We start from the raw sequence: 15,246 nt of genomic DNA on the forward strand, positions 1-15,246 counted from the left end.
AGTCACTGTTATTATCTCAATTTTACACATGAAAATACTGAGGGATGTAGAGTTTAAGTTACTTCTCCAAGTTCATACAGCCTCTAAGGCACAGAGACAGGATTCCAACCCAGGAAGCTTAATGAGAGCCCCTGACTTTAAACCCTACTATATATACTGCCTCTCAGCAAAGGCCATATAATGTTTCAGTGTTTCAAACTAAAGCAAACATTCTTTGATATAAAACTTTCATCACAAATTTATTTTTTATAGATTATTATGTGTACCCAGACTGATATAGAGTGAGCCAAATATCATCAAGGCTAACATAAGGAAATAATTAAAATGTCAAAAACTCCATTTAGAAATTCAATCATCATAAGATCAATTGATGAATCTTCAAGTCAGTCTAGTAATGAAGTATCAACTGCAATTCTGTAGGGAAGTTTTATGGAAAACACAGGCATTAAGCTTATGTAAATCAAGACGTGAGATTGCAAATAGTACAATATGTGTTATTAATTTAAAAACACAGCAACTTTGAAAGTATTGCACATTTCTCATATAAAGCATGTATTCAAATGAGATTTTATTTAAAAATCTATAAAAATATTGGTAGACTGAAATGGAGAAAAATTTGTCTGAGAACAGTTTACAATCTGTTTTTAATTGTCCCAGAGATGCAGGCAGTATTATGACTATTAGAATCACTAGGACATTGTCAGGCTATCCTGCCCATGCAGACTCATAAAAAGAATCAACTAAAGAATGAATAAATAAGTGGCACAACAAGTTGATATTTCTCCCTTTCTCTCAAAAAAAATCAATCAATAATTTTTTTTTAATTGCCCCTTTGACCCGGGTATAAACCACCCAGATCCCAGCTTCCTTGGTTCTTTAGGCACCTGCTCATCTATTAAATATTCCAAGATTATGTGATCTTGACTAGACTTTTACCCTTTATGTTTTACCCAATCCCCAAATTACCATAGATGTTATAAAATCCAGATACCAGTAATATTTTTTCCTCCTTCCTTCCTTTTTTTTCTCTTTGTATTTTATTTTGGGAGTTTCAGCTGATATAGCTTCCAGCTCAGTGATTCTTTCCCCTGTCCATCAAATAGTTTCTATCTCCCCACTTACATTATTTGTCTCTTCTTGCATGTTGTCTACTTTTTCCATTAGAGCCCTTAACATGTTAATCATAGTTATTTTAAAATAATTCCAAAATCCATGTCATACCTAAGTATGTTTCTGATGCTTGTTTTGTTTTTCCAGGCTTTTCGCCTTTTAGCATGCCTTGTGGTTTTTTATTGAAAGCCAGATATGACATTTTGGGCAATTGGGCCTAAGGTAAATAGACTTTTCATGTGAGGTTTGGGCTTTGTTTAATGTTCATTGTATTTGTATATGCCAGAGGCCTCAAATTCCTCTAGTTCCAATGTTTTTGTCTCCCCTGATGTCTTTGGGGCTTCCCTAAGAATTGCTCCGTAGATGGAGTCTGACTGTCACAGCTTTGTCAGTACAATCTACTGTTATCATAGAGGGGCCCTGTTGATGTGGTGGTAGGCGTGAGAAGTGCTCTATTACCTTATGACTGACTCTCAGGGTCTTAGTGGGCTTGTGTCCCTGGGCTGGGACCCTCATGTGTGCTACTTAGCTTCTGGAAGTCTAGGGGGGCTGGCATGAGGTTTTCCCCTAGGTGGGATGAGGCCCTGGTAAAATCTTTTCCTCACAGATAGGACTTTATTATGGAAAAGACTTCGGTGTGTTTCACAATGACTCCTTTCCCTCTCCCCTGCCAGACTCACAAGGAGATCCTCCTTGGCTCTCTACAGAGTTCCTGGAGTTAAAACCCCTGCTCTTTGTCAGCACCAGTCTCCCTCTCATGCAGGTTCATACTCTGCCTCCAGTAATTCATCAGAATTACCATTTAAGTATTTCTCCCAGTTTATGGCCCCAGGGATTTCTGTACCAGGTTAAGTAGATCTTGGTTGTGACTCTTCAGGTTCTCCTTTCTCTCAATGTTGTGGAGTGGTGCCTCTATCTGAGACCTCACTGATTTTTTTCAGTTTGTTCAGTTTTTGCCTTGCTGTGAGGACAGTAATGACTTCCAAGCTCTTCCTATGTCTGAGTTGAAGCTATAAGTTTCCACCCGTTTTCTGGTGTGTCTTTCTACCACCCTCCCGTCTTGAGAGCTGCCTTTCCTCCTCTCCAGTGCTAGCAGGGCTCTGTCTCTGTAAGCGGCCTCCGACTTCTCTATGTTACACCACCTCCACAACAACACAGTTCTCAAGAAAAGGTAGGAGGTGGAGTATACCACTGATATTTGTATTATTTAAGTAAACAGTTAATAAATGATTGTTATGCGATTTTAAAAAACAAACCATTATTTAGCAACCCTAGCAAGATATCCAAAGCAAACTAGAATTGAAAAATCAAAAACAAAGATTTCAAGAACAATTATTTTATAGGTAAAGTAAAAGGTACTCAAGTGTATAGAGAATTTGAAGTAAAATGATTGGGAAGATGTTCCTAAAAATTCACAACTTCTGAAATAGAAGCAAAATAATTTGCATTTTGACATTGAGCTCCAATAAAGGAGATTATGCATGTATATATGCACATGTGTTCTAGAAACCCTTATTAAGATTTTAATTTGCTGTCAAGGGCAACTTATCATATGAAGAGGAAACTATTTTATGATTCATTTGCCAAGTGTGACTGTGACAGCTGAGATGAATTTAATCTGGGTTTGTATGCATTAGTATGCAAAAGGAAGCTAATGCAAAGAAAAGAACTTGGTTTTCTTTTATTTTTATCATGAAGGAAATGTTTTCTATGTTCTCTGTTTTGATGATTACAATAAACTAGTGGGTTAAATGGTTTTATAGCTAAAGACAAATATGGATTAGGAATGAAAGCTATTTCCAAGATGTATTTCTGTCCCTTAGACAAGTGCTTGAGTGACACGTGTTCATGAAAAGCAGAGGCTGTAACATTTACCCTAGAAAATAAATGTTTACCTCAAGCAGCAATTGACATTTCTAGCTGATTGTGTGAATGTCAAGCACTGTTTCAAATCACTTTCCTGCAATAATCCTAGTACCTTGGCTTTGGGCCTCAGGCCAATATCAGAGCAGTAGGCCTTGATTGGTGGTTTACCATTATTTCCTAGAAATTTATATTCATATCAGTAACAAGATTGCCAAATTCATAATGAGCCAGATGTTTTCAGAACTTAAAATTAGCCTGCAGGAACCATGGAACCAAGGGAAGAGCTGCAGGTGTAGGGGGCTGTTCTGTGAGTTCTAATCCAGCCCACTGAAATCATGAGGCCTCCAGTACCACAACCAGGTGGAGTCCCCATCTTCAACTCTAACCTCTGACCTCAAGTGAGCACATTATCACTGTTGAGCACTAGGATTACTTTTGCTACTCCCTTCATGGTCTGTTCCTCTACTTCTGGTCTGGGTTAGATAGAGGATGCCCCGCTCTGCCCTCGCCTTCATAAGCTCTTTTAGCTGGCTTAGCTTGGCTATCTGCACTGGGCTTTCCCAGTTCACGGAAAACATAATGAAAAATGCTCTATGCTGGAAGAAGTCATTTCTGTGCCAAAGAGAACTGATTTTTAATCCTATGTCATTATCCAAGTCTATTAAGTTGGACAATTTCAATTATTTTTGATGGTCTCAGTTCCTCATTTATGAAATGAGGGGGTGAACTATATGATTTTAGAGGTTCCTAATAGTGTGTAGTTCTCAGATAAAATTGCTAAGGCTTTCTTGCATATAGTTAGAAATATATGATGCTACTGCATGATTTGAAAATCTTGTGCAATCTGTAAATTCAATCTCATGAATCAGTTATATTAGCAAATGTATCGACGCAACAAAAATGTAACCAGTAGGCCGCAAATTGGCTAAAGCTGTAAAGGAAAGTAATGGACATGTAACTGAAAGGTCTGAGGAATTTCAGGCTTCAAACTGCAGTTTCACCAGAGCCCTGTTCTACTCGTCCTGTGTTGTATCTGCCGCCTTGTTTGTGTCTGGACTTTAAACTCTGGCTGAATTCCAACCTGCTTGCTGGCATTCCAAGCCTGCTGCCCAGTTTCCTCCCCGGTCCTTAAATAAAGCCCTGGGCATCATTCTGGTGGGGCCAAGTCTGAGTAATTGTCCAGGTCCCTAAAATAATTTGAGTGGGGCTGGGGCAGGGCAGATTGCACTGAGGAGCTCAGACCTGAACCCAGACCTGCAGGGGAGTCTAGTGACTCCTGGAACAAATAGATTTTGAGGGTCGGGGAAGTCCTGGAACAAAAATCTAGGTGCATTTATTAAGAAAGGAGGAAGTAGACAATAAGTAGGCCCAAACAACACAATTGTCATAGTAAGTAAGCCTTGGAAAGCTATTCCTTTAAAAGTAGAGGAATAATAAGTGTGCATTGAGGACACTCAAAACTGCACCTTAATTTATAATATCTATCTTCAAATTCACACACAAATCTAAAACTGAATGTTACAGTTTTCCACATAGCTGTCCCATTATTTCATCAACTCAACACATGTACAAGAGTGCACACAAGCCTTCTCCGTACACACGAGTCTACAGAACACTCTTTCTTTGTTTGGACCGGAAGGGGGGTGGGGTGGGCGGCAATGGTTTCTAAAATCAGAACTTACCTAACGACTCAATAAACTGAAGCTCAAAATAAACAAAAAAGAAGATAAAATGGGTGATGTAGACAGAAAGAGTACACATAACACCAATAAAAGATTTTCTAGCTGCTCCAGTGCATTTAGGTGAAATTTTGAAAAAACTGAAGTCAACCCAGATGAATTCTCTTTATACAACATGATAAAATGATTGAGTAGAAGAAAGGTACTCAAAGGTTGACTAAAACACCGAAGAAAAATGAGCAAATACACATACATGTATTCAAGGTGCAAATGCTGGAACTATACATTTGCCAAAGCATACACTGAGAGAGTGCCTGGTACGTAGAGTGCCCTTTAGCCAGCAGCTCTCAATCTCTTAAGTTACTAAGTCTCACATCATCTCAGTGATAATGCAGTGTGTTATTGCAATTCTAATACTTAATAAAATGTCTACACCACATAAAAATATGTGGAATGTGTTCAGATGTTATCAATAGTCCATCAAAAAACTACAAGAGTGTTTGTAGGGGTTGGTATTATATTTACTTCAGTTTAAAGATAATGTAATTGAGGTTCAAACAAAGACATATGATATGGCGATAATCACTAGGTTTAAAGAGGTCCTAAAGTCTTAATTCCAATCTTTTTTGACACTGAATTTTGTGGGTTTGTCAGGGTATATGTAAAAACATTGTTGCCACACAACCAAGCCATGTTTTCTGACAGCTTCTGTGGTAATGAATATTTTAATGCCCGTTTTCCTGATTTGTCTTTCTCTCATTTACTTCCAAATACAGAATAGGAATGGGGGAAACACGTATGGAGTCCCACCACACAGGACAGGCAGGAGGTTGGCTATTTGAACACAGGAATTCCAAGGGAAGAGCTAATATTTTAGGTATTATATGAATGTCAGTCTCCAATTTGTTCAGATACCCTTTAGATTTCTTATTTTATTAATCTACATATTTATTTATAATGTTATTTTAAGCTTTATATCATTTGGGGAGACACTTTTATAGCTTCTGCATACCTGAGCATTGCATTTAAATTTTGTAACACCCCTTCGATATCAGTAAGGCGGGTGAGAGGGTGAAGAATGTCTACTGCAGAGTGGTTCTTGCTAAGCTAGATGTCAGGTAACAGATATTATTGTTTCTAATGACTTAATAATTATCTGTGGATTCTGTAAGAAAAAGTTCATGTAGACTTGGTCTGTTCAAACCTCAAATATTTTGCTCCTGCTAAAAAAGCATGGACAGGTGTGTACACTCAACAGTGGGTAGATAACTCATAAAATATGACTTTTTCACCTTTCTTTCCCTTCCCATCTTGTTCTCACTCCCTGAGTTGAGGGTCTCAGCCCTCATGTTTAGAGCTCTCAAGTTTTCTGTGTCTAGTCTCTCTTGCATGACACTTTCAAAATAAACATTCCATTGCTAGGATCAAAGAATAGGTGATCTATTGCCTTCAGATGAGCGCAGTGGCTGCAGATGCAAAGCCGTGTCCCATGTGGCTTTAATCCATCTTCTCCACTCTTACATTCCACTTCAGTCCAAAATGAATACATGTGCCATTTTCATGGCACTTGGTCTCATTTGTGTCTTCTATAAATCTTCCTTGACTGGTCAGACATGAGTTACTTCTTCCTCCTCTTCATGATAACAGCAATTTTTCCTCATAAATCATGTCTGTGTGGTGCGAGCTCCTTTGGTATCATCTACTCTTATTACTCATAGTTTTGGTTTTATTTTAAAAAATCATATTTTGACCTTGAGTTCTCATATATGTGTGTGTGTGTGTGTGTGTGTGTGTGTGTAATTTGCTGAGTACAAGAACCCTGTGTCACACTGCTTTGCTGTCCCAAAGTACCCAGCATAGTGTTTTAGCAACTAGATGACAATCGCAGCTTTTATTTGATTCCTTGAGTCCAATGTGATAAAACGGCAAAATGAGATACACAAACATTAAGTTCTGCTAAGATTTTAGAAGATTTGATTTTCGGTGAATGGCATAACAAAGGAGAATCTAATAGAAATGTAGAGCTCTCATCAGTTCTGAAGAAAAGTAATAATGTAATTAAGCCAAGAGGGAATAGCAAACTCAAGATAAAAGAATAATTTGAAGCAAAGCTAGACTCCAAAATGTCCACAAAAAACCTGTGAGACAGTGAGAAAAGCAGGTTGGCTGGATTGGAGTGGGGTGGTTAGGTTTTGGAGATGATCATATTGAAAGCAAAAGCTCTCTAATTTATTTTTTGTTTGTGTGGGTTTTTTTCATTAACAGGAAACTAACGGAAATTCTTGCATGTCTCTAGGGGTGAGTTAACAAGTGAAACAACATGTGGAATCAGCAGGGGAAATATCGTGGTGTCTTCTACAGACAAACTCACAGGTTCTGGAGTCAGACTGTCTGAGATCCAGTCCTGTCTCCACCATTCACAGGCTCTGTGACCATGGGTAATTAGCCTAGCCTCTCTGTGCCTCAAGTTTGTGAGCTCCAGAAAGGTTATAATCCTATCTCAGAGGGTTGTTCTGATAAATTATGGCTATTTTTAAGGGTATATGGAGGTAAGGGGAAACTGCGGAGGGAGGTCTGGATAGGTTTGGGAGAAGGGGCACCAGAAAAGGAAGAATGAAGTAATGGTGGTAGCAGCTATGAGAGTCAATCACTATCTAATGCTGTGGAGAAGTATCCATAGCTCAGGGAATTTCTCCTGTGTCCATCTACAAATAGGTAGTGCAAAATAGCATCTTTTAATTACAGAGTGATTTTAAATTAACTGAATTTTAGCAACTTTAATAAACCTAAGCCTCTTTAGTTCATCTGCCAGAATGGGGGCATTGCTTTGTTAAGGATTCACTTTTAATTCACATTCACTGAAATGTAGTTAAGAGAGTGATATTCAAAACTTTAGTGTTGCTTCTCAAATGTCATCTAGTACAATTTGGAAGGTAATTAACAAAGATAAAAACAGCATTATCAGTAAACACAACAAACAAATCAACTCTCTTTGGCTTGGGAATCTGCAATGGCTTTAAGAATGTGTCTTCACTTAGCCTAATGCAGTCCAGGCTCACCCATGTTGTGTTGCAAGCATCAGGATTTCCATCTAACAATTGTTTTATTCTTTTTTTTTTACATTATTGTAGTTTTTAATGAGATAGAGGGAGGAATACAAACATAATAGAATCAATTGACGTTTGATTTCAAAAGAATATAGACAATAACTACCAATATCAGTATGTCTATAAGGAGCCCTTGGAAGTGCTGTTCATTTGATGCTTTGGAAAGGCATGGTTATCTTCAGGTCGAATCCTCACCACTCGGGAATGGCACAGCTTACTTTTAAAAGAACTATTTGCCCTAAGAAAATAATTTAATATAGTATTTGGTTTTCATAGTTGTTTGGCTAAGCTGCTGACATGACCATGATTTGCCTGTCCACATTTCTGAATCATTCTGACTGAAGGGGAAGAAAAAGGCTTTAGGAAGAGATAATCTCGAAACATGAGATTGAAAATTTGATATTTTGCATAGTCAGAAAGACTTGTTCTGCTTAGGAAGTGTTTTCTCTGTGACACAGATGTGCTTTTCAAAGCCTTGGAATTTCCTCTTTTGAAAATGTGTTGAGCCAACTGAATTTTTAAAGGAAATCATTTATATCCTGAATTTAGTAGCTCTGCTGAACAGCATGCAAGAATTGCAATCATGCTCTTTGTAAATGTTTTTAAGTTTTCCTGGAATTTATCATGTGAGGATGAACTGAAGAGACTGTAGTCCTAGGATTAATGTAGGCTTTGATTTCTAAAAGAATGAGAAAGTGCATTGAGATTTAAAAAAAAGTGCCAACATGTACATTATCATTAATCCTCAAAATGTGTAAAGCTCAATTTGTAATATTTAAAATCCTTATTGGTCATTATCTGTAATGCATTTACCATTAAAAAATTCCTAGCAAAATAAAGATTGAGTGTGGGTAAATGTGTTACATTGATAACAATGTCCCTTTATGTGTTTACAGTTTGGGGGGGGGGGATTACAAAAAAAGCCACTATAAACTTTTTTTGTCCCAAGTGGCCATACCATTTGCATTGCTACCAGCAATGGGTAAGAGTTCCACTTGCTCAGCAGTTTTGCCAACACTTTATGTGGTCAGTTCTTTTTGTTGTTCATTTTAATAGATATGTAGGGGTATCTCATTGTGGTTTAATTTGAATTTTTCAAATGATTAAAGTTGTTGAGCATCTTTTCATGTGCTTATTTGTTACTTATATATCCTATTTGGTGACATGTGTATTCAAATCTTTTGGCCAGTTTTTTTTAATTGCTTCTGCTTTTGCACCATTGAATTTTGAGAGCTTGTTATATATTCTGAATGCTAATTATTTATTCAATATATGTTTTACTGATATTTTCTTTTAGTTTATGGCTTGTCTTTTCATTTTAATACTGTCTTTCAAAACTCAGTAGTTTTTTTTCCCATCACCTTTATTTCAATTAATTTTTTAAAAAATATAAAAGTAGTGCTTTTGGTGTTATGCCTAAGAAATCCTCGGGGAAATCAAAGTCACAAAGTTTTTCTCCTATGTTTACTTCTAGAAATTTGATGCATTTTAACATTTAGGTCAATAATCTATTTTTTAAAAAATATCTTTATTGACTTCAGAGAGAGGAAGGGAGAGGGAGGAAGAAACCTCAATGATGAGAGAGTCATTGATCGGCTGCCTCCTGCACACCCCCTACTGGAGATTGAGCCTGCAACCAGGGCATGTGCCCTGACCAGGAATCGAACCTCAATCTCCTGGATCATAGGTCACTGCTCAACCTCTGAGCCATGCCTGGCCGGGCCAATAATCCATTTTGAGTTCACTTTTGTCTACATTGCAAGGAATGGGACAAAGTCCATTTATTTTTACATATGGATGACCCTTGCACCAATTTTTAAAAACTATTCTTCAACTGAATTACCTTTGCAACTTTGTAGAAAATCAATCAACAATATTTAGTGGGTCTATCTCTGGACTCTTCTCTGTTCTTTGATTCATGCGTCTATTCTTTTGCTAATACCACAGACATGTCTACCTTGGCTTTTTAATAAGCCTTGGAAGCAGGTAGTGGGAGCCCACCAATTTTGTTCTCCCTTTTCCAAAATGATTTGGGCTCTTCTATTCCTTTGAATTGCCATTAAAATTTTGGAAATAGTTTGCCAGTTCTTATTTTAAAATCCAGTGTGATCTTGACTCAAACTATATTTTAAAATCTATGCATTAACTTTAGAATTAACATGACATTATTGAGTCTTCCAGTTCATGAAGAGAGCATACTACTAATGTTTACTAATGTCTCCTTTAATTGGTATGAGAAGTGTTCTGTGGTTTCGGCATAACAGATCACGCACATACTCTGTTAGACTGATACAGGATTATTTAAAGTGTTTTGGTGCTATTGAAAATGGTCTACATTTAAATTTAAATTTCCAATTGTTCATTGATAGTATACAGACAAGCACTTGATTTTAATATATTGATTTGCTAATCTCACTTATCTGTTTTAGTAGCTTTTTTTCTACTTAGACAATTGTCTGTGAATATAGTTTTTATTTTCAAGCTGTATGCCTTTGTTAATTTCTTTTTTCTTCCATTACTGCACTACCTAGAATGACTAATAGAAGTAATTATAGGGGGGCATTGCTGTCTTGTTCCTGATTTTAGGAAGAAAGTATTTGGTCTTTCACCAATAAATGTTAGCTGTAGGCATTTTGTAGATCTATTTTATCAGGTTGAGGAAGACTTTTATTGCATGAATTAACATTGAATTGTGTCAAATATTTGTTTTCTGCATCTAGTGAAATGATCAGATGCATTCCCTATATATGGTTTATTATACAGATTGATTTCTTACTATTGAACCAGTCTTCCATTTCCAGAGTAAACCCCACATTCTGCCATTTTTATATATTGCTGGACTCACTTTGTGAATATTTTTTAGGATATTTGTGTTTATGTTCATGAAGGATATTGGTCTGTAGCTTTATTTTCTTATGATGACTTTGATTTGGGTTTTGGGGTAATGCTGCCCTCCTACAATGAGCTGGAAAGTGTCCCCAAAACTTCTTCATTGTAAAAGAAATTCTGTAAAATATTTATTATTTCTTCCTTAAATATTTGGTAGAATTAACCAGTGAACCTTTCTAGATCTTGAGTTTTCTTTGTTTGAAAAATTTTAACCACAAATTTACTTACTTTAGTTATATATTTCTTCCTAAGTGAGCTGGTAATTTACCATTTTTCCTTTCTCTGTGAATTTTTCTCAAAACCTATCAGTTGAATTCAGGTGTTTCTCCCCGCCCTGGTAGCACAGACCAAGAATTTAACATCTATGCATCAGTAGCTATAACAGCCACAGGAGGTTGGGATATCTCCCTTGCTACTCAAAGGTGGCAGAAGCTAGCCTGTAAATTGCTGGAGCAACCAGGGGCATTTTTCTCTTTTGGCACCCCCTCCCATGCATATGAACTCAGGCCCTCAGCACTTTTGGCCACCCTTACACCCAGCTCTGCTCTCCCCATAGGACAAAGCAGGATGGTGATTTGAGCCTCTGCACCCAACAGCTGTAAAGTTTAAGTTCCTCCCAGAGTGAGCTGCTCATATCTGTATGTCCGGACTTTCCTGATTTTTCCATTGGAAGTCCAGGACCCCAGGAACCACCTCAATTCCAGCAAATTGGGTGATTGGTCACCTTCATCCCTATCCCACTGAACTGGCCCAGTTCACTGAGCTTTATTCTAAAGCAGCTGAGGCAGGAGTTGAGGGGCAGGGGCATTAGGGGCCTGCAGGGAAGAGTGAGGATTCTCAACAGGAAGCAAGGCTGCCTGTTCCTCTCAATAAACAAACTCTTTCCCCAAAGCCCTCTATCCCTTTATAGACAGTACTGAATTCAGCATTGGAAATCCTGTGACTGAGCAGTCATAGTCATATCACCTTTCAGCTACCGTCCAGGTGAACCAGGAAGGAATGGAAGGTAAGGTTGCATGCATAGAGGGAGAGACCTGAAAGCAAGCTTAGAATGGTTCCAGGGGGTTCCTCTTTCAACTTTTGGTGGAGATAGTTGGTTAGGATACAGTAAAAGAACTGCAGGGTTGCTTACCTTGACTGTTTTCCTCTGTGTTTGTCAGAGTCATTGGTGCTCCAGAATATTGTCATGAGAAGTTTAGAGGTCCTCCACAGGTATCCACCAATGTCCAGACTAAATGTGTTAATTGGGGTGTAGAATTAATAGGGGCCCTAGCCGGTTTAGCTCTGTGGTTAGAGCATTGGCACTCAGCCTGAAGGGTCCTGGGTTCAGTTCTGGCCAAGGGCATGTACCTCCTCGATTGCAGGTTTGATCTCCATCCCAGTTGGGGTGCATGCAAGAGGCAGCCAATTAATGTGTCTCTCTCACATAGTTGTTTCTCTCTCCCTCTGTCTCTCTCTGAAAAGCACTGGAAAAATATCCTTGGGTGAGGATTAAAAATAAATAATAATAAATAGGGGCTAAAGCTCTAATCCTCTGAGAAAAAAAGTGTAGAGGAAAAGCGTTTAAGAGTTATTATGTGACAACACTATGTAGAAAGAAGATAATCCAAATGGGTGGACTCATGAGGATAAAAGGCCGTCCTTCCATCTATCTTTTAGAGAGTGGGAGGTGGGGGGGTAGAGAGAGAAAGAAAGAAAGAAACATGGAGAGAAAGATCGATTGGTTGCCTCCTGTAGGGATCCCGTCCAGGGACCTAATCCGCAACCTAGATATGTGCCCTGACGGGGAATCAAACCTGAGACCTTTCAGCGTCCAGGACAATGCTCCAACTGAGCCACAATGGCCAGGGCAAGTATTTCCTCTCTTAGTGAATCTTTCCCCTCAGCATATAAACATACTCAGAAATCTAACAAAAACACACAACAGAAAAACAATAAAAATAACATCAAAATAACCTAAACTCCAAAACAAAATATCTTGATTAAAACCTTCCTCTAGCTTTCACCCAATATCTTTTCATTCACAATCAAAATTCTGTAGGGAGCAACATGAAGTCTAAACTTCCACATCCTAGCTTCTCACTTTCCATTCACCCCTAAATCTACTGCAATTGATTTTGCATTAAAAGAATTACAGGCAAAAGTCACTGATGAACTTTCACTTGACCTACTTTATCCTCTAAGTAACTTTCCAGTTGGGTGTCCATCCCATTCTGTAAAAAGTGGAATTTTATCTTTGGCTTTCAATTTCAGAAACCTCAAGTAAGAATGGAGTTATCTATAAGGGAATTTTATTATCTCACATAACTTAGCCATACTCCTTAAGATGTCCAATAGATGGCCTCTCCATGGCTGTTAATCACTAGTTCATAAATCAAGGGCACTGTTGCTTTTCCCTTTCAATTTTATCATGGTCAGACTTGTTGCACATCAAGGTTGTGTGTGTGTGGCAAGAGCTAAATCACACATGCCAACATCCATTCAGAGCAGAGAGACTCTTTCTCCCCATGCATCTTTCTTTAAGTCTGAAAACTTTTTCCAGATATCTTTTCATGGCCCCTAATAACAGAGGTCATGTACTCACCTATAAATGATTCAAAACCAAGGGAGAAAAGACACCCATTTTCTTAGGGGTTCCTAAATAGAGAAGGTCCTATTTGGCCTTAGGACCCATGCCTACCTGTAAATGAATCAGTCTCATAGGGTAATAGACCATCTTGTGGACCCAGAATAATCAGCATTTACCTGGTTCATGTAGAAAAGGGCTGTCAGAGTTCTGCCGGCAAGGAGGGAGGGGGGCAATGTTTGCTGGGTGGCCAACCAATAATGCCATCTGTATACTTTTTACTGGATTCTCTGCTTCCAGTAAAATTGTTTAACCCTCACATCTTCTGCTCATTCCTTAAATGTTCATATTTATAGAGTTGTTCAGGACCCCTCTCCAGTCATTTTCTTCCTCCCAGTTCTTCACTCACATCTTTGAGTCTACCAATATATGCTCTTGACATGGAAACCTATTTTTCTGCAAGAGATAATGTACTGTGCTTGAACAGACAAGAGAGCAAACCTAAACTAATTACCTTTCTGCAATACACACACACACTCACATGCTGACACATTCACAGGCATACACACTCACACAAACATGCACACAATGACACAGATTCAGACATATGGACTCGTTCCAAATCTTTACTTTTTTTGTAGCATCTGCTGAATTTATTCAGCATAACCATAAAGGTGTTTTCTTCATGCTGTCACACACAGACACAAACACAGACACGGCACAATGTCCATATTTAGCCCAAGTGTTTTCCTTCTGAGGCTCATTTATATGTCTTCATATGCCACAGCCCATCATTTAAATAATGGATATTTTCAATGCCAATCCCTTTGTTGACTTTCTCGATGTCTTCCGCAGACATCTTCATAACTCCAACACAGAGAGCATGCTGTTTTCCTTCTGCCATGATTGCAACAATCGTATCCACTGCAGCAGGGTAAAGCTTGGCTCCAGGAGAGGTTAAGCCTGGACACATGATATTTGCTCCACTGAGCACGAATTTGATGGCTCCTTTATCAACTTGCTGTCGTGGCAGGATAAAAGGGTATTTGTGTAGTAGCCTTAGAGTTGGATAAAAAGGCCCTTCTCTTTGTCGAAAAAATAGTAACTCTCCGTTTACTGTAAGGATTTCTATATGTTCGTGGCATCGCACTATTTTGACCGGATCTTTCTTAGGCATGATTTGATTAAGCCATGGTTCAATGCCTGGAAACTGCTCTATCAACTGGTTCTTAATACCCTTAATAACTGACGTTTTCAACTGGATGCAGTTGGACACATTTTCTTTTTCATCAAATTTCTTGAACATGATCCAAAGTGACGGGGGCGACAGGAGGGAAGGGCCCGAAATAGGAAAGAACTGAATTCGCGAGGGTCGGCGGACGCGCTTACCCGAGGAAGGCCGGCAGAGATGGTCGGGGCTGCTGTCGTGAACCGGAAAGGGACGTGCTTTACGGCTCACCGTAAAATCTACTTCCGTTCCTCGGAACTCGGCTGCGCTTTCGCCGGCTGTTTTGGACGGTGGATTCCTCTCCGGTGCGGTTGGTCACGGGGCGGGGCTTGAGAAGGAAGATGAGTTAGAGCAATCCTTCTCGTTTCAGGGGTCTGTATTTTATTTATGTTTTACTCGAGCCGGAAACCAGGGGGCGACGCCTGACTATTCGCCGCTCCTGCTCCTCACGTCACTACAAGGGGTCGAGGCCTGTTCATTGGTCCTCTCCCACGCGCCTCACAGTCTCCCACTGCGCTCGCGCTGTGGGACATTGTTGCGCTCAGGTCCGTATAATTGCCAGCAGTTGCTGCCTGTCGCCGCGGAGCGCAACCTTGTCCCTTCCGAGCTCTCACCGCCTGCGCCCAGAGAGGAGAGGGTTTGCGGCTTTGCGGTTAGAAGGGATTCCAATCGTTTATAAACATATCCAAACTCGTTTTACGGCCCAGAGTACGGTCTGTCTTGGTGAGTGTTCCAGGTGCTCCTGAAAAGCATGTGCATTCTGCCTTGTTTGGGTTCAGTGCTCTGTACATGCCAGTGATG

General features: G+C 39.1%; 1 protein-coding gene across 1 annotated transcript; it reads right to left on the reverse strand.

Annotated features, from left to right (window-relative positions):
• Nucleotides 1-13,829: 13,829 nt before the first annotated feature.
• On the reverse strand, nt 13,830-14,658 carry LOC308568330 (malignant T-cell-amplified sequence 1). Its single transcript, XM_081161121.1, has one exon. The coding sequence runs from the start codon at nt 14,521-14,523 to the stop codon at nt 13,978-13,980; it is 546 nt and encodes a 181-aa protein (XP_081017247.1). The 5' UTR covers nt 14,524-14,658; the 3' UTR covers nt 13,830-13,977.
• Nucleotides 14,659-15,246: the final 588 nt, after the last annotated feature.

Source organism: Miniopterus schreibersii (genome assembly GCF_964146895.1).
Source record: "Miniopterus schreibersii genome assembly, chromosome: 1".
NCBI lineage: Eukaryota > Metazoa > Chordata > Mammalia > Chiroptera > Miniopteridae > Miniopterus > Miniopterus schreibersii.